This window comes from Suricata suricatta, chromosome 3 (assembly GCF_006229205.1).
Source record: "Suricata suricatta isolate VVHF042 chromosome 3, meerkat_22Aug2017_6uvM2_HiC, whole genome shotgun sequence".
NCBI classification, from domain to species: Eukaryota; Metazoa; Chordata; class Mammalia; order Carnivora; family Herpestidae; genus Suricata; species Suricata suricatta.
Window position 1 is genome coordinate 157,258,190 of NC_043702.1, and position 27,279 is coordinate 157,285,468.

The following is a 27,279-nucleotide window of genomic DNA, read 5'->3' on the forward strand; positions in this document are numbered from 1 at the left end:
GGGGAGAGAGAGTTGAATTTCAACTTGGAACTGGAGCTCGTCCTGTAAGGTTGAAGTCCAGGCAGAGAGTGGGGTGGGCAGCCGTATGCCTGGTATTAGACCCACTCTCAAGTTGGGCTTTTATTTTTGGCTTCCCCCTTTCTGGAGGTGGGGCGGGAGGTAGGGTCTGGGACTGGGAACGCTCCCCTCCGGAGTCCACCCTGGAGGGGGTGGCGCTTCTTGGCCGCGGGTGCCTGCTGGTTCTGCAGCCAGGCAGTGGCGGAGAGCTGAAGTCTCCGAGGGCTGTTGTCCTAGTCCCCAGGAGTTGAACCAGAGAGCGTTTTGCTCTGCACCAGGTCGAGAACGTGATCAGCCCTTTAGAGCAGGGACCTCCTTCTAATGGGGATCGGTCTGGAAAACGCGGGGGAGGCTCTACTTCCGAAGATAAGATGCCTGTTTAGAGCTGTGTGAGATGCCAACCAGAGGCTTGAAAAGAGGAAGAGGTGACTGGGGTTGCAAAATAACCCTACTATTGCTTACAAATATCCTAGCCAGTCAAATGTCCGCAAGCAAAGAAGAAAGCATCAGGGTATAAAACTGTCACAGCAGCTTTGAAGACAGAGGATTCAGAATTTTGAGACTTGTTTTGCATGCTGTTTAGATTTGTCATCATGCAGTTAAGCAGGTAAGGACTGAATGTCTATATTTTATTGACAGTCATATAACCTGCATTTGACCAACCCTGTGATAATTTTTCTCTGTTTCAAGCGATGGGATGTATGTATTTTCAGATGGTTCTGCTATGATGCATAACTTCTTGGTATTCATATTCGTGAATCCTTTAAATCCATTTAAATATTTAACTTGCAGTCACTGAAATGTGTAACAATGTTACAAAAATCATAAACCGGGCAGAGGTCAAAGGAAGAAATGGGGAGGGTACAGAGTTGGAGGAAGGAATGCATATTCCTGACGAAGTAGGTAAAATAGTAGTTGCAGAAATGCCTTGAAACAGTCCTTCTTGTTAAGGTCACAGACCTTAATATAAGGACAATTGGAGAATTATTAAGGGCATCTTGAACTAGCAATTTAATTCTGACTATTTGAGAGAATTATTTAATGGGTTATAGTCCTATTATTTTCTCAATTTCAAAAACAAAAATTCTTGGAGTGGGGGTTGGTTGGGTTTTCAAATAGGATCAGAAAATAACTTACCCTAAGGCAGTGTTTCATACAACCCCAGTATACAAATCTTTGGGCTTGGAAAACTAGTTGGAAACTGAAAAATAAACATTTAGAAAATTATAGTAAATCTCTCATAAATAAAGCTTTTTAAAATTCCTAGTTTTATAGATGTACAATTTTAGCAGCCAATAGATTTCTTCTACTATTAGATTTAACAAAAACATAATTAAAATGACAACATTATTTTGAACCTGTGAAGTTTTGTTATTATTGATAATGTTTTGTTATGTTTTGCTTACATGTTGAAGGGATCGGGAGGCTCCACATAATGAAGCAAAAAATTAGTGAAGCAATTCTAAAACTATTCTATTTATTTCTAACACTTTCTCTTCTCAAAGAAATTAAATTCTTTAAGATTTTCCCTGGAAATATTTTTTGGTACTTACATTTATTGATGTGGATTTCTGATCAATAATTTTCTCCTTCTAAGGCTCACTGATAACATCTTGAAGATATAAGAAAGATCATTGCAACTTTGGGTCATAAAATTGCAAAGTTATAGTGCTTTTCTTAAAAGGGAGTTTGATACAAGAGGTAGTTTTTACTCCACTGGAGAAAGTAATTTGTCAATGAATTTCAATTCTTCAATTCTTCCCAACTCATCAACTCTTTTGCATTTTACCCTCTGGAGTTTTATAGCAGTGAACATGTTCAGTGTGTGTGTGTGTGTATGTGTGTGTGTACACCCACTTTTGGGTGGGTGGAGAAGGTATTTAAATATACATTGCTTTCATAATGTTTTTGAAATGAAATAGCCACAATACACATATGATTGATTTTATTTGTCATTTAACCAGATACTGTGTTATTCTAGCCTCTCATGAGGTATTTTCTTAAACTCAGCATTATAGTGGAAATGTAGATTTTTTATAAAATACAGTACTTCTTGATTTTTTTCTATGCAAAATGATTGGTATATATAGTTTACTAAATCAAATTTAAATTGGAAAAATCCTTTGGGATTCTAAAAGAATGTGTGTTTGTATGAGTGTGTATGTGTATACGCTTGTGTGGATTATACATACATACATGCATATATAAAATTAACCTTATTAATTATGTGTGTGTTCTTTAAAGAAAAATGGAATTTCTTTTCAGAATAGTGTCTTTGCGTGTTTCCCTCTACAAGTACAAAGGACTTAACTGGTAGGACTTGAGAACTTTGTTACTTTGTTATCAACCGATGCTTCAGTTTCCTGTAGTCCCTGCTGTTTTTATTTTATTTTTTTCATATTCTCTTTAAAATGAGCAGTTACTGACTGGAATAAGTGTCTACAATTTTTGTAATCCAGAAAATTGGGTGTTAGTTTGAAGTTCAGACCCAAACAGAAGTGTAACACCAATGTGGCAAGTTGAACATAAATTCTTTTTTCATGAAAAAGTACCACAAGAGTATTTGGATATTATGATTATAACTTATGATTAATGAGGTAGGCTCCTAACATTCTTAGTATTTTTCTCTTTATTTTCTAGCAGTGGGTTTTGAAACGTAGAGTGAGATGGGTTTAGGATTCCTTGCTCAATGTCAGTTCTAGTTCTACCTCAGTAATATGAATCTTGTGGAATTTCTTGACCACTCTTGATTTATTTTCCTCAACTCTCACATGGGGAAAATAATATCTACTTTATAACGTTGTGATAGATCAATGATGTAAGAGATAAAGATGCTTTAAATCGATAAACATGTTCTGAAAGAAAAATATATTTTAAAAAGATAGCATTTACATTAATTTTTATTGTCTTTTTGGATAAAGTTGTCCTTTCATGAAGAACTAATGATGTCAACAACATTTTTTTTCTTAAGATTAGCATCAAATATTCATGGTCTATGGTGTCAGGGTGTCTAATGAGTTTAAATAACATTTTCTTTTTGTTTTGATCTTGTGAGGCTAAAAAACAAAACAAAAGTTGTAGAATGCATTTCTTGAGGCACACTAGTTCTTAATTATATTTACCTTGACTTTAATGTAATTCTAGGACAATAGTCACATTTACAAAAGTAGTTATTCTTGATAAAGTTTTAGTGTCATTTAGTGAAAGTCTGATTTCTTAGCAAGTTTATGTTATTTAACATGATGATTCCTGTCAATTTAATTGAAAATAAAGTCAACATATTCTCATGTAGCAACTTTAAAAGTGGAAACTCAGAAAATGATTTCAAACATTGTTTACAAACTAATATTCAGCTTACCAGAATTAATTAGGAGACATCTGTCATTGCTGCTGTTTTAATTTAGCAACTACATGGATATTTTCATTTAGACTTTAAGAGTGTAACTGAGCAGTTTCTGAATTTTCTGCTATATCATTTTATGATTATAATGTTTTCAGTTTATAAGTTCTACAGAAGAACAAAGGAAGACATCATTTGTGTTTGAATATTATTGATTGCTAATGGATGATTGTGATTATTAAAAGAAGGGAATAGTATAATGATGTTTATTCTATTCTAGAAAAGAGGAAAAAGATCTCTACAGATGAACTTTTATTATAAACACTAATGACGTTTCTACTGAAAATATATCTGGAAGTTCTTTTTCTTTTTTCTTCTTCTCCTTTTTTTTTTCTTAACTGATATCAAATAGGCACTCTAACAATTTTATACTGGTCATCAAATACGCTCATCAATAATGTTATAAAGGTTCCATTACTACCATTTCAAGGCATATTTGATGAGCTATTAAGAATATTGGTATCCACTTACTCATGTTCAAACCTATCCAGTTACAAAGTATCCATAGCTAATGATTTCATAAGCTGTGAGTCCACTTTTCTATACTTAATATATGAAATGAAGTATTCATGCACACAGTTCTGAGATACACATCAACTTTGGATTCAAAGTAACAAATCATGAATAACTAGTTGACGCTCTGTAATTGAAATAACTCCATCATGATTCCCTAACCAATTTCTTTCCCCCTAAGATTGAAAGATAAAACAAATATATTTTTAAAGAGTTGACTGGATTGCCAGGTATTTATCATAAAATAAATAGTTGTGTTGGTTTTTTAAATGATTATTTTTAGCCAAGAAAGTATACATTCAAATATGAAAAAAAAAGACATGCAACCTAAAAACATAAGAATTCTCATACATTCTTATGCTTCCATGTTCATTGGCATTTCTTCAACATAATTTATAATCTGCCATAATTTTTATTTTTACTAAATTTACAGGTCAAGTGTGTTCTTCCTCAGTGTGACCTATTTTTATTTATAATTAATACTTTGGGAGTGTTTGTTTTAATGCCTGAACCCTAATTTACTCAGATGTAGATGCCTTTGAAAACACCCAAAGCATAACAAATTTCCTTTTATAGCTAATAAAGAAGTTACCACGTTATAGTTCCAGCAAATTAAATCCATAAAATACACATTTATTGATTAAATTAATAAATATGTTAACATTATATCCAAATGTATTGTAGTTCTCTGCTCTCTAAGAATTATTGTCTCATAATGGTGTGTTTCATTTAAATTCCATTAAAGAGTTATGTGAAAGAATACTTATAGATAGACTTATTCTTACTGATTTCTGTGAATATCAGCCAACCTCATCAGGACTGAGCTGTTTTTTATTAACTTTTCTGGAGTCTTGCATTTTGTTAATTTTAAAAGCTATCTCTAGAATATTGCACTATTAAAAAACAATCTTGCCTTGGGAGGAACAGAATTGAGGAGGCTAGAGTTTCAATGTCAAATACTGGCCAGAATATAAGCACACTGCTACATTATAGATTCATTAGACACTCATTTGCACAACTGAAAAACATTTTCCTTAAAACACCCCATATGATGTCCACAAATACAAGGTAGTTTGGGAAAATGTGATTAAATCAAACAAAAAAAATAAATTTAAAAAATCAAGCATGGGTTGCATCAAGCATCATTACTGAATCACATATGTTGCATATAATGTGTTCTTTGTAATTTGTAATATCGTTGATAGGCATATCTTTTAAGGATACAAGTATTTTTTAAATGCTTTCAGATATGCAACTTAATACTGTGTGCAGAAGCTTCTTCTGTTGCAGCTAAAGTAAATCTAGAACAGAATTAATTCAATCAGGAAGTCCTGATGTAGATAATACATTTAACTGTCTTTCATATGTTTAGTATGGTAACATTTCTGATGGTTTGAAAAATCAGCCCATTAAAGGTACATAGAGAGATGATAGAGCAGTGTTTTACAGAACTAAATAACTGTTAAATAATAATAACCACAATTGAAATGTTTAGAAGAAAATCATTAAAGGTTAAATAAATCTTACAGCGAAGTTGTAAAAAAGTGATCTCTTTAGATAATTAACTCATGCTTTCCTCAACATTTCCTTATACCAAAGATAATCAATATATAGACCAAGTCTAACTTACACAAAATATTTAAATTGAATGACTCAAGTTTACAAGTAATTGAATTTTTGATTATCCATTCTAACCTGTTTCTAATATACAAAGACAAAGTTATAGGGCATTTTATAAATGTGATAAGTAGCATTTTGGAAATTATACTAGGGAATAATGTGGAAGACTAAAAGTTTCCAAAATAGAATAAAAATGATCTGCCAATTACCATCAACAACAGTAACAACTAGAAAGTATACTTTTTGTTACTTTTTACTAATTTCCATCTAAATGGAGTTTTAACACAACTTCTTACTTTTAATTAAAAACCTTTCTTGAAAAAGCAGTTATTAGGGGGTGTATGTTTTCCAATGTTGTAAAATATACTTTTTTGTACTTATCAAACGTTTCAACAATAGCCAAACAGTATTTTCATTTTTACGTGGTGAACTAAGAGAAGTGAATCCAGTACTCTCTGAATGAAAACAAAATCCATAACTAAGAAGAACGGGACTCCTGAGAAATTTCTGAAGGGGCACTCCACAAATCTTTTGAAATTAAGTTTAAAACTTCTTTTTTGACTGAAGGACTTGCTTTAAGTATCTTTCTCACCTTGGAGAGGAGATACAGCTTATGGATTTATAAAACTTTTTCTCCACACACAGATTTTTGCAATGTATCACTCCTTCTTTGAGAACTTTTAGATCAAGGACAGATTATTGACATTTTCAATATGTAGCAGTCTTTACATTTTGGCTAAAAGCATAGCACTGATTATGTTTGAGTAGTGACAAAACCAGGAGGAAAAATAACTTTGAGCATCCACCTTTCCTCTCAGAATTCTAGCAGGTTTTCATTTGTGTCTTTCATCCATCCATGAAATGAAGACATTTTACAGTCATACAAAGGATAGGCCAGAATGAATAAAAAAGATCGCTCATGTCATGATTCCTTTCTAAACCTATCCCTGACTGCTGCTATTTAAGAAAATCAATTTTGATTTAGAGTAAGAATCAGCAACTTCGTATAAATGCCTGTGATGAACTATTAAAAATATTTTTTCTCATCAATAATATTGAGTCAGTAAGATAAAAGGTTTATCTAGCGTCACATGATTCTTTCATCACAAAAGTGACAAAAATTTAACATGCATTACCATATTTTAGATATACATTTATAGAGGTCTAAGCAGAAGATGAAAATTTATTTACTCAGGATTTGAAACTAAACAGTTGTTAACTCTTCATAAAAATGTATTTATTACTGGAGCACCTGGGTGGCTCAGTCAGTTATGTGTTCAACTCCTGACTTCAGCTCAGGTCATGATCTCATGGTTAGTGAGTTCGAGCCCCACATTGGGCTCTGCACTGACAGTGTAGCGCCTGCTCAGCATTCTCTCTCTTCCTCTCTTTTTCTTCCCATCCCCTGCTGACTCTTTCTCTCTCAAAATAAGTAAGCTTAAAAAATTACTTAGTACCAAATTTCAGACTCAGATAATTCCCATAACATTGATTCCTATGATTATTGTTTAGAAGGTAATTTTGACAAATTAAGACATGATTTAAAAAATCACCACCAGTGTGTACCTAGTGTGCTGGGTATAACTAATACTCAATAGTCTCTATATTTTAGACATAGTGATGTCCTACTTATGCTTTCTTATATAATCCTTCAAAATCTGGGTGTTTTTTAATATAAAAATTCTCTTCAAGAAAATAAATTATTTTTCCTATAGATTCACTTTGGTTTTCTTTTGAATTAATATCTTAAGTTCCTTTTAACTTTCTAAGTTTGAAGATTTAAAGTAACTTAGTGATAAGAATGGTCCTTGGAAAATATCAGATGTTTCCAAAATTGCATGTTGAGGGGAAATAAAACATATTGTTAGAATGAAGCTTAATTAGACAAGCTAGACTAGATTACCATGACCTGGCAACATGTGGCTAGTTACCCTGTGAAAATATTGGCCATTCCGGCATCTCTGGCCACTGGGTGAGATGTGCATTCTCCCATTAGAGACATGGAGGATCCTGATAGGGTTTCCTGGATGGTGGTTCAGAAGGCACTAGAGAGCAGCACATCACAATTTAACTACTTGCAGCTGGATTGGTTTGTCTACTGTAGATCACCTCTTTTTATTGTTATTTTGGTTCTTTAAAAAATATTTATCAGGGACACATGGATAGCTCAGTTGGTTGAGCATCAACTCTTGGTTTCAGTTCAGAACATGATCTCACAGATCATGGGTTCAAGCCCCATGTCGGGCTCTGTGCTGACACCACAGAGCCAGGTTTGGATATCTCTCCCTCTCTCTCTGCCCATCCTCAGCATGCTCTCTCTCTCGCTTTCAAAACAAATTTTTTTTTTTTAATTTATTGGATGTTAGATCAATGGTGTGCACTGGAGTGAACCTTGAGAATGTAACAGTGGAAAGATATAACGATTGTGCATAAGACTTTTACAATTTTTTTGCTATTTGTAGTACACTTTGTTTTAATTAATGCACAAAGGCAAATATAATGCTTGCCCACGATTTTTATTTTCACACTGTCCAAATTTGATTTTATAAATACAGTTCTCTTTGAGAGAAGAAGGATGTCATATTTCTCAGGATAGAGATAGGTCAGTAAAAAATGCATTTTCCTTCCAGAGTCCCAGGGATAATTATTAAAGACAAATGAAGGAACCAGGACACTTTTGCAAATACAACCATAATGATTCTCTGAGTGATGACTTAGTTGATGTTTTATCGTGGTTTGTTTTGTTTTGTTTTTTTAAATGTGAGCTTTTCTTAATGGAAACATTTCAAACGTGATATCTAGTTTTTTAGTAACTAGACTTAACAATAAAAATTAACATTATAAGAATTTACAAATTTAATTTTTCTTATTCAGTAGTGCGTTTCCTGAGGGCTTTCTCTGGCCAGGTTATTTTTTTAGGGCTACAGATGTGTTAGTGAATAAAAACAGACACAGATCCCTGCCTGGTGTTGCTTGTACTGGAATTGCAGTAATTATTACATTATTACAGGAATGATTGAATAATTACAAGAATTATCCTGGGAATTTAATGGTGTCTGTAAACAAGACTAGAAGACAAGTTTAGGGGTCCACTGATAACATTTATAACCACACAATTCTAGGTTAAAAATACTTGAACATTTTCATTTCCTTACAAATGAATAAAAAGAACCTGAAGATTATTATTTTGAAATAAAAGAATTTTCTTTGGCTTAATAATCAGAACCTTTCTAAAAAACGTGAGCAATTTTCCTAGACTTTCTTTAAAAATTCTTAAATGTGGGGCACTTGGGTGGCTCAGTTGGTTAAGCATCTGACTCTTGATTTTGGCTCAGGTCACGATTCCACTGCTCAGGAGTTCGAGCCCTGCACCGGGCTCCACCCTGACAGTGTGGAGCCTGCTTGGGATTCTCTCTGTGCCTTTCTCTCTGCCCCTCCCCCATGTGCATGCACGTGTGTGAGCGAGTGTGTGTGTGTGTGTGCGCGCGCTCTCTCTCTTGAAATAAAATACTTGAAAACTTTAAAACAAGTTTCTTAAATGTAATATTTCTTTTGCGTGTGACTTCAGAAGATACACTCCTCTTTGTGTTTCTTCATATAATAACTTCTAATTAAATAGCCTACTTCACCTTGTAACCTGGTTAACTCCAAGGTAAGTTTTGGTCCTATTAGAGAACAATGGATTTATTGTCCATTTGGTTCCAAACTCCAACATTTCTACTCTTCAAGCCAGCATTATGTCTTATTCTTAGAATATATCAGTCTTTGTTTACGGCACTATAAATGCCTTTGCTGAAAGTATAAGTTAGTATTATACTTTGTTTTTATACAGGACCTATATTAAAATTGTGTTTTAATCATTTCTAAATCTTTGGAAAACTGTGACTGAGGTCATTATCCATAAAGCTGAGGGAAAACATGTTTACTGCCTTTGTACTTACATAGTACTTGCACACAGTCCTTTTAAAAAATTATTTCCTCAAATTTTCTTTCAATTTGCATGTACATGACAAAAGTCTTTTACTGACAAGAACTGTTTTAGTTTTACAAACCAAGGTTTCATACTTTCTGGCATACGAATCAGACTATGCTAGAAAAAGCAGAATATTTTTCCTGGTTATAGTGACCATATTAAACACAGATGTCTGTCTGTAACATGATTTTCATTCCATTTCTGTATGTACATGTAGATTATTTTAATCCTTAGTTGTATATTATTTATTTATTTAATTTACCATTGACCAGATCCCCTAGGCGGTACTTTTCATCCCTGTGGCTTATTGATTCAATAATCAGAAGCCTATATATCCTTTACCCCTTCAACCATTCCTCCACCCCCACCCCACCACCAGTTTGTTTTCTGTTTTTGTGGATCTATTTCTGCCTTCTTTGTCTGAATGTTTTGCTTTGTTTTTCAGATTCCACATGTAAGTGAAATAATATTTGTTTTTTTCAGTCTGACTTATTTCACTTAGCATAGCACCTTCTAGGTCCATCCATGTTCTCACAAATGGGAATATCTCATTCTTTATTATGACTGAGTAATATTCCATTGCGTATAAATACTGCATCTTCGTCATTCATTCATCTATCCATGGACACTTGGGTTGCTTCCTTATCATAGCTATTAAAATAATAATGCTGTAAACATAGGGATGCATATATCTCTTCAAATTGGTGCTTTTGTTTTCTTTGGATAAATAATCTGTAGCAGCATTATTGGGTCACATGGTATTTCTATTTTTGATTTTATGAGGAGTTCCCATAGTGTTTTCTACAGTGGCTGCACCAATTTGTATTCTCATCAACAGTGCATGAGTGTTCCTTCTTTTGTATATTCTGGCCATCATTTATCTCTAGTCTTCTTGATTCTACCTATTCTTACAAGTATAAGGTAATATCTCACCATGGGACCAATTTGTATTTCCCTGATGATTAGTCATATTGAGCATCTTTTCATGTGTATGTTGGTCATCTGCATGTCTTCTTTAGAAAAAAAATCTTTATTTTATTTTTAAAAATGTTTCTTTTTTTACTTATTTAACGTCTATTTTATTTTTGAGAGAGTGAGGGAGAGCAAGCAGGAGAGGTGCAGAGGAGAGGGAGACCCAGAATCTGAAGCAGGCTCCAGGCTCTGAGAGGGCTCAGCACACAGCCTGATAGAAGGCTCAAACTCACAGACCGTGAGATCATAACTTGAGCTAAACCCAAGAGTCAGAAGCTTAACTGATTGAGCCGTTCACCCTTCCCTGGGAAAAATATCTTTGTTTTAAGCTGTCTCCTCTTTTACTGTTTGGTAATCAAAGATACTAATTATAGTCAATTTTCAGAAGCATTTCTCATACTTTAACATTAGGTTTTACCATCTAAATATACTGTGCAAAACATCTTGTATCTGAAATGTATTCTTTATTCTCTGATGACTTTCCTTATGAACTAAAATGAAGTACAATCTAAATCTCACCAAGATATGTTGTTATATAATCACTTATCTTGAAGCATGAAGATATTTCACATTTGAAATATGAAAAATAACCCAAATGGCTCTTGACCTTTGGGCTTTTAAGAATTATGTGCCTTATGTGCTGGACAGAATTAAGGAATGGAACTCACCTTCTCTTCATTTTTTCTAATCAGCTCTACCATTAGGTAGTAGCATTTAACTTCTTCTTTATTGGGAGGACAAGATTGTATTGACAGGATCAAGCAGGAGATTAGTTCCCTCTGCAGTATATACTTCTCAGAGGAATACTAACCCTCATTAAGATGGAAAACACTTAAAGCTGTAATTCAGAGGCACTGTATTGCCTGATCAGCTAAAATAAATAATGAGAAGCACCCTCTGGAATGTAGGTTTATCAGAGTTAAATCACTGTGAAGTTTCACTTCTCAGCCTGGTCTTAACCTATACAACATGATTTAAAACGAAGAAACTCAATTATTTAAAAAATAAAGAAAAGTGAAATAGTATAAAACAAAGGATTACTAACAGATTAATGTAATAGCAATCTCTTTCTGGTTTAAGCAGACACAATGAACTAGCCTACAAATAAAAGGAAAAAATGGAATTCGGTGCATGTTCCGGAAATTCGCCCTGTCCATGACAGTTTGTTATGCTCTTGGGGCCACAGGGATTACTGAGACATAATCCCTGCCAGCAAGCCCTTCATAAACTGGTCATGAACAAAGGTGGTAAAAAGAATAATAGTGGCATGCTGTGAAATTTTAGAAGATTCATGAATGGAAATACATCTAGTTTGTAGCTATTTTAATAATTTTAAAAACAACATATTCGAGAGGATTTAAGGTAGTTATTAACCCACCAGGGCATCTGTTTTTAGATTTTTCTTAAAGTGTATTCACTTATTTTGAGAGAGAGAAAAAGCACACACAGGTGGGGAAGAGGCAAAGAGAGAAAGAGAGAGAGAATCCCAAGCAGGCTCCGCACTGTCAACACAGAGCCTGATGTGGGGCTCAAACACACAAGGAACCTTGAGATCATGACCTGAGCAGAAATCAAGAGTCAGATGTGGAACCAACTGAACTACCCAGGTGTTCCTTTTTGTTTTTAAAATTCAAAAGGAATTCCTATTGCACATAAGAATGCATTCCTTTTTTTTTTTTTTAATTTCCTGATTGGATAACCTCAGGTTTCTGAGATGCCTACAGTTGTATGATATTTTTTTGCTTTTTGGCTTTTTACAAATCTGTTTTACTTTTTTGGGAGAAATTGGAAGAATTATTAGTGCATAAAGAAAAGAAAAAACCACTTTTTTTATAATTTCCAGATATACCCAGTGACAAATCGCACTACTAAAATTCAAAATAACTTTTTCCCCCATTTCTACACATTGCTGTTTATTTCAGCAGGTGCACAAAGTCAAAGCAACCATTTCTCTGTGTTCTTGGTGGAGAGCAGAAAAGAGAAAGTGGCAAAATTCTGCCTATTTATATGAAAAAAGGCACACATTATGTAACATGCAAGATTTTATAACTTGATAAATTTCTTGACACCTTTACAGAATAAAATGCCAAATTCTACTCTATTAGACTGCTTAAAATTTAATTACCTTTAATTAAACAATGTCTACATTAAGAAATAACAATTTAAGGTCACTTGAGGTAAAAAAATTATAGAACATAACTGACATTTACTAAAACCATAAATTAATACATCATAATGATGTAAATCATTGAATAATGGAGCTCTTACACTTTTATTAATTTGACTATATATGATATATATAGGTCATGAATATTCAAAGGCGAAAAATATATGTATGTGCATATAGGAAGATGATGTGTTACATTATCCATATATTTTTTAATATGTTCACCAAATTTAATACTTGTTTTGCCATTTTAAACAACAGGTGGCTTTGAAATGATTTTCCTCATAACCCATAATCTGTCCTGCCAAATAATTCTTTAAAATATTTATTTTTAGCTGCAGTCTTGACTTTTCCTACTATTATTCCTTAAAATAACACTTGCTAAAGTTGATCCTAATATTCTTGTCCTCATCTGGAATTTTTGAGAACATAAGAAATCTTACCTTAATTAAAAATTTATGATTGTATTTCAGAAAATATTAAAATCATCTCATAATTTTCTTATATCTCCCATCTTGAGACACCAACTCTTTTTTTTATTTTGTAATATTATAAAACAATTTATATTAGTATTGAGTTATTAAGCCTACTGCATTAATCTTGCAATTTTTTGAAGAGCACATAGGTAAATTAAATCACTCTGACCATGATTATACTTTTTATCCCAATAAATAAAACACGTTATCTGAAAACAACTAGTTTTGTAATTTTTTAGTTTATAGTACTTGTCTTTAAAGATATTAAACTGAATAACATTTAATTTTATATCATTTCTATTTCTATTATTTATATTTAACATTTAAAATTTTTATTTTGTTCAAAAGCATTTTATTAAGTGGAGACAAAAATCCTAATAAATAATTTTTCAATTGCAATCAGTTCTCCTTAGGTTGTAGTGTGGTGTAATAGGGAAAGCCTCGTTTTCAATTTGGGTTCAAGACTATTGTCATTTGGTCCTTGCTCTGTTGCATATTTATTCACCTTGAACCCCAGTCACCTAAACAAGCTAATGGTGATAATAATATATACTGCACTGTGCTGTTAGGAAGTGGAACATAGAAATATTGGCAAAATGCTTGGCATATCAGAAGAGCTTGGTAAACATAATTTATTGGGAAGAAAATAATGTCATTTTCATTATTACTATCTATTTTTCCCCTCCACTAAGTTTGGAAGGATTTTAGTTAAAGTTATTCCTACTATATGACCTTTCAAGTGAGGAAGGGCAAGCTATTCAACTGCTGTTTCTGTATTATTATTCTTTAAATTCCAGAGTGATGACACAGTATAACATATATTATGCTTAATGGTGAAAAGAGATCTTATGTTTGACTTTACCTTTGAGCTCGTGTTCATTTGATTTATCCTTAGAAATTATGAATAATAATATATAAATGACAAGATCCTAAGTTTTCCACAATTATATGGAGGATCATGATATTCCCTTATAATTATACTGAAAGCTAATCATTAATGATAGTTTTATATCTAATAATTAATTATAGTTTTATATCCTTGCTCTTCATAATTTTTGAATATTAAGAATGCTTTGCTTTGATACTATCTGAACACGTCATTTATGTTTGTGATTTGAACACCTCAACAATTATCTCAGGACTCCTTTTCGCTCCTTTCTCAACTATAAAACTATTGTCATCCTGAGGTCTTGCTCAGGTGCAAACTCCTTAAAACTTTCTTCTTTCCATGTAGAATGAGTTTTCTTAATCTTGCCATCCATATCAGATTCATTAAACCTCAATTTACTACTTACTTACTCACCATTTATTCATTCACTTAACCAATACGTATTAAGAAACTTTATTTCAGGTACTTTGCTAACTGTACCTAGTTGTCATTAAAATAAGAACAATTATTGTCCCCCTTAAACTAAGTCTGATTGGAGTCAGGGGAGATATGTAGCCAAATAGACAAAACATCCACATAAATATACAATGTAAATGTACTGTATAGATGAAGACATGGGATCATGAAATAAGACCAGTCAATCTCAAAGAATCACAGATGGCTTCATGGAGAAATGACAATCTAGTCTGAAATTCAAAGACAGGAAAGGATTGGGCAGATGAAGAGATCCAAGTAGAAATGACAGTTCAGGTAAACTGCATATGCAAAAATGCTGAAGAAAGGGAGAAAGGGAGATGAATCTGAGGAATAAAATAATGCTTGCAGTATAGTTGATGTTTGGTTGATAACTGTAGTGTCATATATAGGGAGAAAGATGCAAAGGAAGAGTTAAGTAAGCGAAGATAATTTTATAAATTATCTTGAAAAGTTTGGATGTTATCCAGAGGGAAATGACACAAAATCATAAGTGGGTGTAAAAGAGTTCTATGTTCGAACTTAACTTTATGTCAAGATAATTCTGTAGTATAAAGAACAAATTGGGGAGAGCCACATGGGTGTTAGGAAGACCAATTATGAAGCTATCGTAGGGACTTAGAATAGAAGCTATGGCGGTAGCATGGGGCGCTGAGTGACCCACTCAAGTGAACTGCGTGTGGAAAGGAAGTGATAGGTTTGATTCTTGGGAAGAACTCAGGAGTTGACTGGATATGTGCAATGAATGAGAAAGTAGAGGAAAGTACAATTTTGGGGTAAAGATTTGAGTATCTGGAAGTATCAGTTAAATATGATAAACCAGGTGATAAAATATGGAGAATGTTGATTTTGAGTTGACAGAAGAATTGGTTTCTAACAGACACTATTCCATAGGTCATGTGTCCTGCCTTACACAAAGCTTTTTATTTTATTTTTTTTGAGTGTAAGTGTCTGAGGACCAAAGCAATATTTTCAGTGATACCTGTGATCCAGCTTCATACCAAAATATATCAGGGTATTTTGCACATTGTAGGTGATAACTGATATTTACTTTTTTTGTGGTGATTTACTTTGTTGATAATTCTAACAAAAAAGAATATAAATTATAGCTATTTGGAAAAGCTATTGAAAATTTACAGTTAAAAATATATGTTAACTCTTCCATTACGTATTTAACTACACAGTGTTTAGTATATATTTACTTCAGAGCTAACATTTATTCAATATATAATAAAATACTATATATGATCTATGGTAATATAATCAGGTGCTATGTATTTTAATAGATTCTGTGAGTATTATATACAAACATTCATTGTATAATAATAAAATGACTCTAATATTTATACTTTAAAAGAATATATTCTATTAAATTATTAAGGAAGAGTGTGGCTTTATAATAAATATAATCATTTGGTAATTGAAGATTTTATTTTGAAGACTTAACTTTTTATATTTATAAATTCCAATATTAGGGATTATGACTGTTAAGGAGCTATTTTATAGAACAATGTAGCAGTTGCTGAAGATGAGGAATCTGGGAAATGGTTGCATGACATGGAGTTAATCAGTTTTCTTTGGATCCTTGTTCCATACCAAAAAAAGTATAAAAACTTAAGAAAGAGAGAGAGTATAGAATATATGGTAAAAGGTGAACAATTGGAGATGTGACTGAAGGATGTCTGTGTTTACTGTACTAGCGTCTCAACTCTGTGGGTTTTACATTTCTTAAAATTAAAAAAAAACCTTTGACGCAATTACTTTATGAAGCTTCTTCACATATGCAAAATTGTAAGTGGGTTTTATTCCCTTAGAAACTATTTTGAACATGTTAGCAGAAAAATCAGTTCAAATGCAAACAGAAAAGAAGCAATTATATAGTATGCAATATTAATTGTTTAACAAACAGTAACAATTAGTATTCAGCACTCTACTAGATACCAGATAATGAGATTATGTCTTCTAAAAGATGAACCTGTGTGACATGACCCACCAATCTAAATGATATTACGTCTAAGTCAGTAATTCATAATCTTCTTTTTTTCTGTGATTTCAGCTTTACTGGAAATTCCCTTTTAACATTATAAGAAATGTTTCACAAACTCTAATATTTTATGAATTTCAAATATATATGATATGCCAGTATTTTAGATAAAATCAATTGCCATGCTGCAATAGGATTAAGGAGGGCTATGAGGAGGAATATTTGTTATGTCCCAGAATACATGCTACATATATTATGTGACATATTTTATGCATTTATGTATTTATTACATGCTTTAGTGTTTATTATTATATTTGTAACAACCTTTGGTATCTTTCTTCTGCACAGACTTTTTGGGTATTTGCAAGTAATAAGCTTGTGTCACTTGGTAATGCTCCCACTGCATTTTATTTTGAGAGAATGTGTTGTGAGAGCAGGCCATGTACTAAACACCTATTTTTTAAACAATGTAATATTTCAATATTTACTGCTCACTCTTAATGTTTGAAAAGAAAAACTTGATCAGTACCATTTTTACTTGAATATCATTTTTTAAATATGAACTCATTTTTTTGCCTTGTTCTTAATGTTTTATTGGTTTTTTTCCTCATAAAATACACCCTCACATGTTTCTGAACATGCTGTGCATTCACACTGCCAATTACTTAGTTGGCCTTTTAGACCCTTCGTTAGGAATAGTAAATTCAAGATCATTTTGTCATTTCCTCACCATCCAGGGGATGAAATAGGCAAATTCACTTTTTAGTTTAATAACTCTTTCATTGGACTTCATGATTTCCCTTCCTTAGTAATACCTCTAAGTATAGTTGTTTACTTCAGTAGTGACTTCCAAGTAACTTCAAGAAAACCCTACTCAGTAATTTTGAAATTGGCAGTCTATATCATAAAGTCATCTCTCACACAAGGATAAATATGGTTATTAATCTGAATCAAAGAAAGGAACCAGTTAAGGCCATTCAGTAATAATTTAAAATTTACTGCTCATTTACAAGTGATTTTATGCTTTTATGACAAACTAGGTGGTCATAGTATTTTTTTTTTACGTGAACATTGAGTCTAAGAGCCACTTGTCCTAAGGATCTTTGGAAGCACACATCCTTGCCTAAATGTAGTCTGACACTATTTTTCTCTCTGCTTTTTAACTCTTAAAGGTAATTTTCAAAGGTAGCTTCAGTTGAAATGTTGGATATCATAGTTTGGCTATAGTTCATCTCTTCAAAAAGACCCTATAATTATGATTTCAAGAAATTCCTCCAAATTAATATAAATTTGGACGGGATTGATCTTCTCATTATCTCAGTGCTAATGACCTTTCTTTTAGAAAACCCCACTTCCAGACAGAAGTGGGGGCATATACCCAAACGAGAGAAGCAGAAGAAACAGAAATAATTAAAACCTAATACTAACTAACATGTGTAGTTCTCCTACACATAATTTAAGAAAATCTTGCCATGTTTCTGTGTTAAGATTAGGAAATATAACCACCATGAAACATATTCAACACACTTGGTAAAGAAAATAATAAAAACAGTGGTTCTGGGTAATTAAATATTGAAAAACTATAGAATTTTAGAGACCTGAAATGCCAGGTCAAGTATATATTACTTTGATTTTTACTTAATTTATTTTGAGAGAGAAAGAGAGAGAGAGAGAGAGAGAGAGAGAGAGAGAGAGAGAGAGAGAGAGAGAGAGGAGAGAGAGAACCCCAAGCCATTCCACGTGTTAGTGTAGAGCCTGATAAATGACTCAGTCCCACAAACCATGAGATCAGGGGTCAGCTGCTTAAGTAACCGAGCTATCTGGGTGCTCTCCTCTACTACCTTCTTACCAAATCATGTGCTGGAACGAAAAGGGTTGGGCTTAATTTTATGGTATATAATTACATGATTTCACTTCGATATTAAACGTACCTTGAAACACTCTTAAGCTCCTCCCAACTTGATAGACACTATTTTAAGTGCTTTGTGTAAGAAAATATGACTTTTTTGTAGTAATGATCAGATGTTTCTAGTTTAAATCTATTTGATCAGCAGAATGAAAATATATGATTAATAGGCCCGCTTGGCTGGTTCATTTGAAAGGGCATGTGAGTCTTGATCCCAGGGTTGTTAGTTTAAGCCCTCCTTTGGATGTAGAGATTTCTTAAAATGAATACAATTTTAAAAAACATGTGTTAACAATGGTAAATATTTATTAGTCATAACAGGATTATATGATACCATTACACATAGTAATAATTCTTAGTTTATGAGTAGAAATGAAATATATTAATTTTAAGAAAATTGGTATAGTTCCTACAGAAGAAACAGTGTAATTAAAAGTTCTGTACTGAATCCTTTGATAGGGCTTCATTTATACAAGTAATTGATGGGGATCTAGAAACTCTCAACTTCTATTGCAAATCTATTATATCATGTTATCCTTTATTAGGAAAAATACTTTTTAAATAGATTTACTTGTCAGACTTCCTTTTTGTTTACAGAAGAGGGCATTGTTTAATCATCACAGTGGGGCAATTCATATACTATGTGGGCGTTGGTCTTTCTAATTATATAGTGTGTTTGCCTGAGGATCTCATGACCTAAGTCAGTCATATTGGGTCACTGTTTGAGATACTTTATAGTTTTAAAATTATTGCTCTCTACCTACACATATTAATAGTGTACGATTAAATTGTGAATTATAGCGTAATAAGTAGAAAGCACATTAAGAATATCAATTGTCCTATCCAAACACCAGAGATATATGGCAATTACTATAATTAAAGTATTTTATTCAATACTGTGCATTTTGATTACTTTCTAAAGAAATTTTCCTGACTAAAAACCATCACTATCAAAACATTTTCACTAGTCAGAATTTATATACTGCAGAGTTCTATGTGGTATAAATAATGATATTGGGAAAGATTGGTGAAGGTGGAAAGTAAAATTGAATTCAAATACTTGTAGATTATTTTTGAAGTATATAGACATTGCATTTGCTGCTCAGTGGGAAGTCATCCACACTCTCCCGCACTGGGATTGCACCTCGTGGTACTTTATTTTTGAATGTTTCTAAAATTAATGCATGTGATTTTATAGTTTACATATAATCTGCATTTGTCTTAGTTTTTTGTGTGTATATGAATTTTGTAGATATGCCTGATTATCTGAAGACTAAGTCACTGATGCACATTGACATTTTTAAAGGTCCTAGAACTAGTTTAACTATAATTCTGCTCAAATAATCAAGGAAGTTTGTCCATAATAAAAAAGTGGGGGAAAAGTCTGAGAAAACACACACACCTCCCCTTCTAGCCATCACCCCTACACGTCCATCCACCCATCTATATATAGAAATAGATGATAGGCAGATTATATATATATATATATATATATATATCTTAAGAGCACAATTTTATTCCATTTTAGTATTTATATTGTGAAAATAACTACCTGAATATCTTTAATCCATTTCTTAAAGCATTATTCTAAAATGGCCAAAATAAACAACAAAATACATCTAATATTAAAATATATAACATAATTTATGGAATAATTGCACATATCACTATTTCTCTTGAAAGTGACTGGTGTTATAAACATTTAAGCAGAAAAGAAGACACATTTGTCAAAACTTCTGATTGTGGCCGTATGACACTGTCATGACAAAGTCTGTTATGACTCAGTGACTGACTTTCCAATAAATATACAAAAGGACACAAAGTCTGCGGGACACACAGCTTTGAAAAAAAAAAATAAGTCATTTTGTTTTACCTATTCACTTTTGCTATCATCTAATTTTAAGCAATGATATTAGATTAAAAAAAGAAAAGAATTCGCCACCTCAGCACCTTAATTGCTAGAAAAAGAATCTTCTAGGGGCTAACTAATTGCCTGTGTATTTTGTCTAGGTGTTGAGGGAAAGCTAAGAGAATGAAGGCTCTAAGTCCCCAGTGGAAGCATGATATGGCGGAGCAGAGCTGGTGCTGAATTGTTCTCTCTGATGGCTCTATGGGAGTGGATAGCCCTGAGTCTTCATTGCTGGGTTTTAGCGGTTGCTGCTGTTTCGGATCAGCATGTCACAAGCCCCTTCGACTGGCTCCTCTCTGATAAGGGACCCTTCCATCGCTCACAGGAATACACAGATTTTGTGGACAGAAGCCGGCAGGGATTTAGCACAAGATACAAGATATACAGGTATGAAGCAAAGGGAAAGCAATTTTAGAGATATCTTCCTTGAAGGTTGTGTGTAACTAAGCTTCTCAAAGGGAAAGTTTGAGATGGGAAAGGGTAATGATCAGAAGGTTATTATTTACTATTCACTATAGTACTGTTTTCTTGTTATTTAAAAGTTTTTCTTGTAGATGCAATACGTAGTATATTTTATTTTCCAATATATGTAAATTCCAATGAACTTTGGGGCTGAGTTTATCATTTTAAACAGCCAAAATTTTAAGTGAATTTTCTCGAGATTCCTTTCTACGTTATACCATGCTACGTTACCTTTTTAGCTTAAATGGAAATGGTATCTTCTAGTGACTGAGAAGTTGAGTCTTCTGGTCCTTTTTTCCCTTAAAGGTAATTGTGCATTCAGAAGCTGGAGAAAATGGCAAGGGGTTAAAAAGAATTAGCAGATGAATGTGACATGATAGCAAAGGCCAAGAAAAAGGAGGGGATGGAGATATATGGCCTTTAACTTTTACCGTTCTTATATATTTGAATATAAATAAGTTACACAAAAGGAGTCGTATATTAAATCTAACAGACTGCCTGCTTCCCCAAGCCCAGTGAATCCATTAAGTACAGGAGTGTACAAATGGTTGCCTGAATGGATTAGATTGTATTGATCTTTGCCATAAAGAATGTTTTATGTAAAGTTATCAGTTTGGTTTGTTTCTTCATGATTGAAATTTACAATTCCCAGCAGTTGGTTTAGCATTTATGTAGAAGCAAAATTTAGTATTGTATTTTTGTGTCTGATTCTATGTAGATACTATTATATAAGTATTTGATTTTAAGTTGTATGTGCACCAGAGGGCACTGTGCTTCTGGTCTGTATGTAGTCTTTTGCTGAGCAAGTTTTATGAAATTATACTGTTCTGTGTGTGTGTGTGTGTGTGTGTGTGTGTGTGCATGTGTGGATGCATGTGTGTGCATGTGGTTCTGTTTAATAAGAAATCCCTTAGTCTAGGTAGCAGGGCGCATTCACAAGTCTACAAAAAGAATTCAAGTATTTTGAAAAATGACATGATAAGTATTAAAGATTTTCTTTCTGAAATGCAGCAGGAAACAGTCAGATTATATATATATGATTAATATATATTATATATTGTTGTATATAATATATATTATATATAAACAGTCATATATATGATTTCAGCTTTATTTCTTTTTACAGGTACTTGTCGCTTTAGCCAGATTTCCTTTACAAATTGTGTGAGGCTACTTGCATTTAAGACTGTCAGGATGTATAATATTTCAGCATTCTGCAAGAGGAATTTTAACAGTCTGTCAAACAAACTAACCCAGAGCATGTCTCCATGATCTGTTGGCATCTGTATTGGGAGGTCTGAGGTGTTGACTGGGTGTGATTGTTTGGCTCAGCTTATTGGTCGATCAGCTGTGAGTTGGAAACATGGCTTGACATGTCTTTAGAGGTTCTAAGTTGAATGAAAGAGACAATATTTGGATCACCACAGTGAAAGGTAATGAAAAACAATGCCTTGGGATGTGTTTGCAAGGCTCATATATTCCCTTTCATCTTCACTGTATTCTTAAAGACCTCCACTATTCCTATGCTGCTCACCCTTCCTATGTCTGTATCTTTGTGGTTTGAATAAATAAGTGTGGGAATTGCCTATTTATAAACAATGGAATGCAGTATCCCTTTCCCCCACCCAAAGATACAACTCTTTATGTTACCTTTGAAACCTTGCCTGATGATATTTGTTGGCGGTTAATATATAATGAACAATATATTTATGAGGATTTCTTTTGTTTTGAAACGTGTGAAATTTCATTTACCCAATTAGTATTTACTTAAATTTCAGATAATTCTCTCCACCTGTGCACCTAATGTAATGGATCTGGATTTTTCCTTGTGAAGTTAACATTGTTGTAGAGCTATTAGAGAATCCTAAATCCAAGGATTACAATAAGTTTTTGTTGTTGCTGTTGTTTATACTATAAAAATGTTTGTCTTAAAAACTAATTATTAGAGACTTTTTCTTTTATAAATGTTTGTCCTGAAGTACAGAATTTAAGACACATACCTGGAAAGTTAATATTTCCCATATTAAGCACTATAGTAATCATTTTATTTTATTTACTTATTTATTTTTATAATAATTTATTGTCAAATGGGTTTCCATATAACCCATTGCTTCTCTCCACTTGCCAAATTTTACTATGTTTATTATTACTGTCATCAGCTCCTTCGTGTAGGGTATTGCATTGATATAGTTCCTGCAAGGTATTAGTTCTAAATGTAAAACATATTTAAATTTTTTTTAATGTTTTTTTATTTATTTTTGAGAGACAGAGAAAGACAGCATGAGCAGGGGAGGGCCAGAGAGAGGGGGAGACACAGAATCTGAAGCAGGCTCCAGGCTCTGAGCTAGCTGTCAGCACAGAGCCCAATGCAGGGCTCAAACCCACGAATGGTGAGATCATGACCTGAGCTGAAGCCGGAAGCTGGACGCTTAATCGACTGAGGCACCCAGGCGCCCCTAAATGTAAAACATATTAAGCCTATTTAAAGAATTAGGTCAGACTTTTTTTTTTTTTTTTTTTACTGTTTATTTTTGAGAGACAGAGAGAGAGACAGAGCATGGGTAGGAGAGGGGCAGAGAGAGAAGGAGACACAGAGTCTGAAGCAGGTCCGGGCTCCAAGCTGTCAGCACAGAGCCCGGCATGGGGTTCGAATTCACAAACAGGAGATCATAACCTAAGCTGAAGTTGGAAGCTCAACCAACTGAGCCACCCAGGTGCCCCCGCTCAGGTCTTTTTCAGTTGTCTTCATTTTATCTCCTTCTCCAGTAACATATTTTTCTTATCACCTGAAATATAAACAGCAAGATCATAACCATTGAATATTACTAAAGCTTAAGGAAGAAAAAAGTGCTGTTTTTTTTGACAAAATGTATTTTTGTCAATTAACAAGGACTATATTTGTATTTTTAAATTAATTAAAGTGTATTATAAAGAAATTTTAGATTTTTATTCTGAAACAACACTATGAATTAAAAATGATTATTTAGGCTCTTTCCATGATTTGGGTGTTATATGAAAACCAATTTGACAATAAACTATTAAAAATTTTTTAAAAAATGATTATTTTATCAGTATGTCACTGAATTGGAGGCTGTAGAATGAACTAGCTAATGCTTAACTTGTTATTTGGTTAACATTAAAAGTTGGGTGTTTAGCCATCTTTCCCTCTTAGTTGAAGATTGATAACAGAACCTAGGCATTTTAACTACCCTCAGTTTTAGAAAGTACCCTCAGTTTTAGAAAAAGCATTATGCTTGGAGAAATTTTGTGTGCTCCAAGGCGTAGAATAGGAGCACACTTGATACCGGAATCAGTTGAAGCCTTGTGATTAGTTATTATGCTCTAGAAACACCCATAAGCTGCATGGCCACCGGCAAATGCATGATTTCTTTCAGCCCTGGAGTTTCTTATTTATTTATTTATTTATTTATTTATTTATTTATTTATTTATTTATATTTTTTAACATTTATTTGTTTTTGAAGGGCAGAGAAAGACAGCACAAGTAGGGGAGGGGCAGAGTGGGAATGAGACACAGACTCTGATGCAGGCTCCAGGCTCTGAGCTGTCAGCCCAGAACTGGAAGCGGGGTTCAAACTCACAGAGTGTGAGATCATGACCTGATGAACTCAGATGCTTAACTAAGTGAGCCACTCAGGCATCCCTATTAATTTTTTTTGAGAGAATGTAAGTGCAAGTGGGAGAGGGGGAGAAGAAGAAGAGGAATAATATTTTTAATGTTTATTTATTTAATTTGAGAGAGAGAAAAAGAGAGAGAGAGAGACAGAGAGAGACAGAGAGAGACAGCATGAGTGAAGGAAGGGCAGAAAGAACTGGAGAGAAAGAATCTTAAGCAGGCTCCACACCCAGTGCAGAACCCAGCACAGGACTCAGTCTCACAACCATCAGATTATGACCTGGACCTAAATCAAGAGTCCAACACTTAACTGACTCTGCCACTCAGGCGCCCCTTATTTTAATAAATTATAAGAGTTCTGGACAAGGGACTCACTTCTAGTACCTCAAACTTAGAATTAACATGAATCACAGCTATAAGTCTATGGTCATAAGGAGGTGAATTTTATTCCCATAAAGGAGACATTTCACATGTGTACATCTTCAGATATGGTGATACAAAATAAAAACCTTTCTTTGCTTTATCAACTTCTACCATTCTTTGTTTAAGCACATGTGTAGGTGCTTCATAAGGAAAATACTGATGCTTTTCTTATAATCTTCCAAGATAATATAAAGATATGTCCTATTACCACAGCTCAGTTTACTTCCTCAAGGCAGTTTTGAAAACCAAAATTTGGATGAGAATAGCAAACAATTGAAATAAATGTTAAATGTTGGACCTTATTGGTCTTGGTGGTCATATTCTCTGAAAAAAATATATTTAAAAAATGGAGTGCAAAAGACAAGATAGTCTGGAAAATAAACAAATATATGGGCATTTCATATATGACAGGGGTATATGAAATTGTGTATGGGAGAGCAGAAATCACATTCCTTCTTCATACAGTATATACAAATACACTTTAAATGGAACAAAGCTCTATATAGGAAAGGCAAAAATGTTATATTCTAGAAGAAAGCAGAGGAAAATATTTTCATGATGTTGGGTTATGTAAGGATTTTTTCACCAGGCATCAAACATTAAACATCAACAAATTCGGGCATATTAACATACACACACATACACATACACACACACACACACACACACACACACACACACATCCACATATACATTAATAGGGATCTGGCCACTAGTAGCAGGCTGAATGAATCTCCAAAACAAGTGAAAGAAACTCAATACAGGAAAAATTTGCACATGGTATGATTCTATTATATGAAATTCACAAAACTCTTTATATTGTTTGGAGGTGTATATGTAAACATAGTGGGAAAATCTAAAGAAAATCAAGGAAATCACTAAAACAAAAATTAAGTTAACCGCTATCTCTAGGAAGAAGTAAGAAGGATGGGATTTTTAGGGCAGAATATGAGGGATTTCTAAGGTAATGGCAATACTCAATTTCTTAAACTGGATGGTTGTTACCCTGGTGTTCTTTAGGTTCTACATATTTATTTTGAGGGTGACTTGGTGGCTGAGTCAGTTAAGTGTCCGCCTTTGGTTCAGGTCATGATCTCATGGTTTTTGAGTTCAAGCCACATCAGTCTCTGTGCTGACAGTTCAGACCCTGAAGCCTGCTTCAGATTCTGTGTCTCCTTCTCTTTCTGCCCCTCTCTTTCTTGCTCTGTCTCTCAAAAATGAGTAAATAATAAAAATAATATATAAATAATATTTATTTTAGACTGTTATTCATATAGCATTTTATATTTCACAATATAAAAATTGTAATAGTAAATATTGTGTCAGCCTTGAATTGAAAGATTGAAGTCCTAAATTAAATACATTAATTCTTCCCTTGTTTCCAAATTCAACATTTACTATAAAAGTTTATTAAACTCTTATAAATTCTATAGAAATGTTTAAAGATATGAATAGTATGTGCACATTTATAATTTAGTATCTATACATGTATTAATGTGCAAAAATAAAATTTGCTTGTTGTTGATTGTTTACAAAGACCTCTCATAATTTTTATATGTGATTTTTACTGTAGCTATGTAGTATAGTATAGTGTAGTATAGCTATATGGGATTATTATATCAATTTCAAAAACCGAGCATAGAGATATTTAAAATAATATGTCTATAAACAACAAACATTGAAAGAACTTATACTTCTAATTTAAATTAATGACTATTTTATCACAATTTTAAAAAGCCCCCATGGGGTGCCTGGGTGGTCCAGTTGGTTGAGCATCAGATTTCGGCTCAGGTGGTGCTCTCACAGTTCATGGGTCCAAGCCCCACATCGGGCTCTGTGCTGACAACTCAGAGCCTGGATCCTGCTTCTGATTCTATGTGTCCCTCTCTCTCTCTGCCCCTCCCCTACTCATGATCTGTCTCTCCCTGTGTCTCAAAAATAAATAAATGTTTAAAAATAAATAAATAAATAGCTCCCATAGATAATTGACTAAATCTTTCCAATGTTCAAAACCCAAACCCACTGGGTCTTATTTTTGTGTTCATGTACATTAGTTTTGCTCAGTAAATACATTCTTCTATCTAGTGTTTTCTGTTGCCAGAGACCTGACACACTTGTGTTAGATTGTTGCATTTAAGGTTCCCAGTATATCAGGCCTCTCCATCTCAACAGCCTTGTGTATTATCTCTTTCACTGACTTTGGGCTTGGGCATCTATGTTGCCTTAGTCCATGTGATGTCAGCAAATATGATGCAGGCACTATCTTACAAAGTGCTGGTGCACTGGGCTTTCCCTGAAACTTCTTTGCAACTACTCTGTGAAGAAGTTCATTCTGGCCCGGTAGAAGAGGTGAGGACACATGGAGCAGCTGTTGGTGTTCTCTGGACCTGGTAGCCATCCTATGAGGGACCCGAGGCCT

At 33.5% G+C, this 27,279-nt stretch overlaps 1 protein-coding gene across 4 annotated transcripts in view; it reads left to right on the forward strand.

The window, feature by feature from the left end:
* The window catches only part of BRINP3 (BMP/retinoic acid inducible neural specific 3), a 414,132-nt gene that overhangs the window by 3,474 nt on the left and 383,379 nt on the right, over nt 1-27,279 (forward strand). For 2 of the 4 annotated variants that reach the window (XM_029935640.1, XM_029935642.1), the window contains one exon: nt 20,442-20,727. In XM_029935640.1, the coding sequence (XP_029791500.1) occupies nt 20,492-20,727 (236 nt within the window). In that variant the 5' untranslated portion in view covers nt 20,442-20,491. Of the gene's footprint in view, nt 1-285; nt 665-20,441; nt 20,728-27,279 lie in introns of those variants that run through there. The other 2 variants (XM_029935641.1, XM_029935643.1) reach the window with 2 other exon arrangements.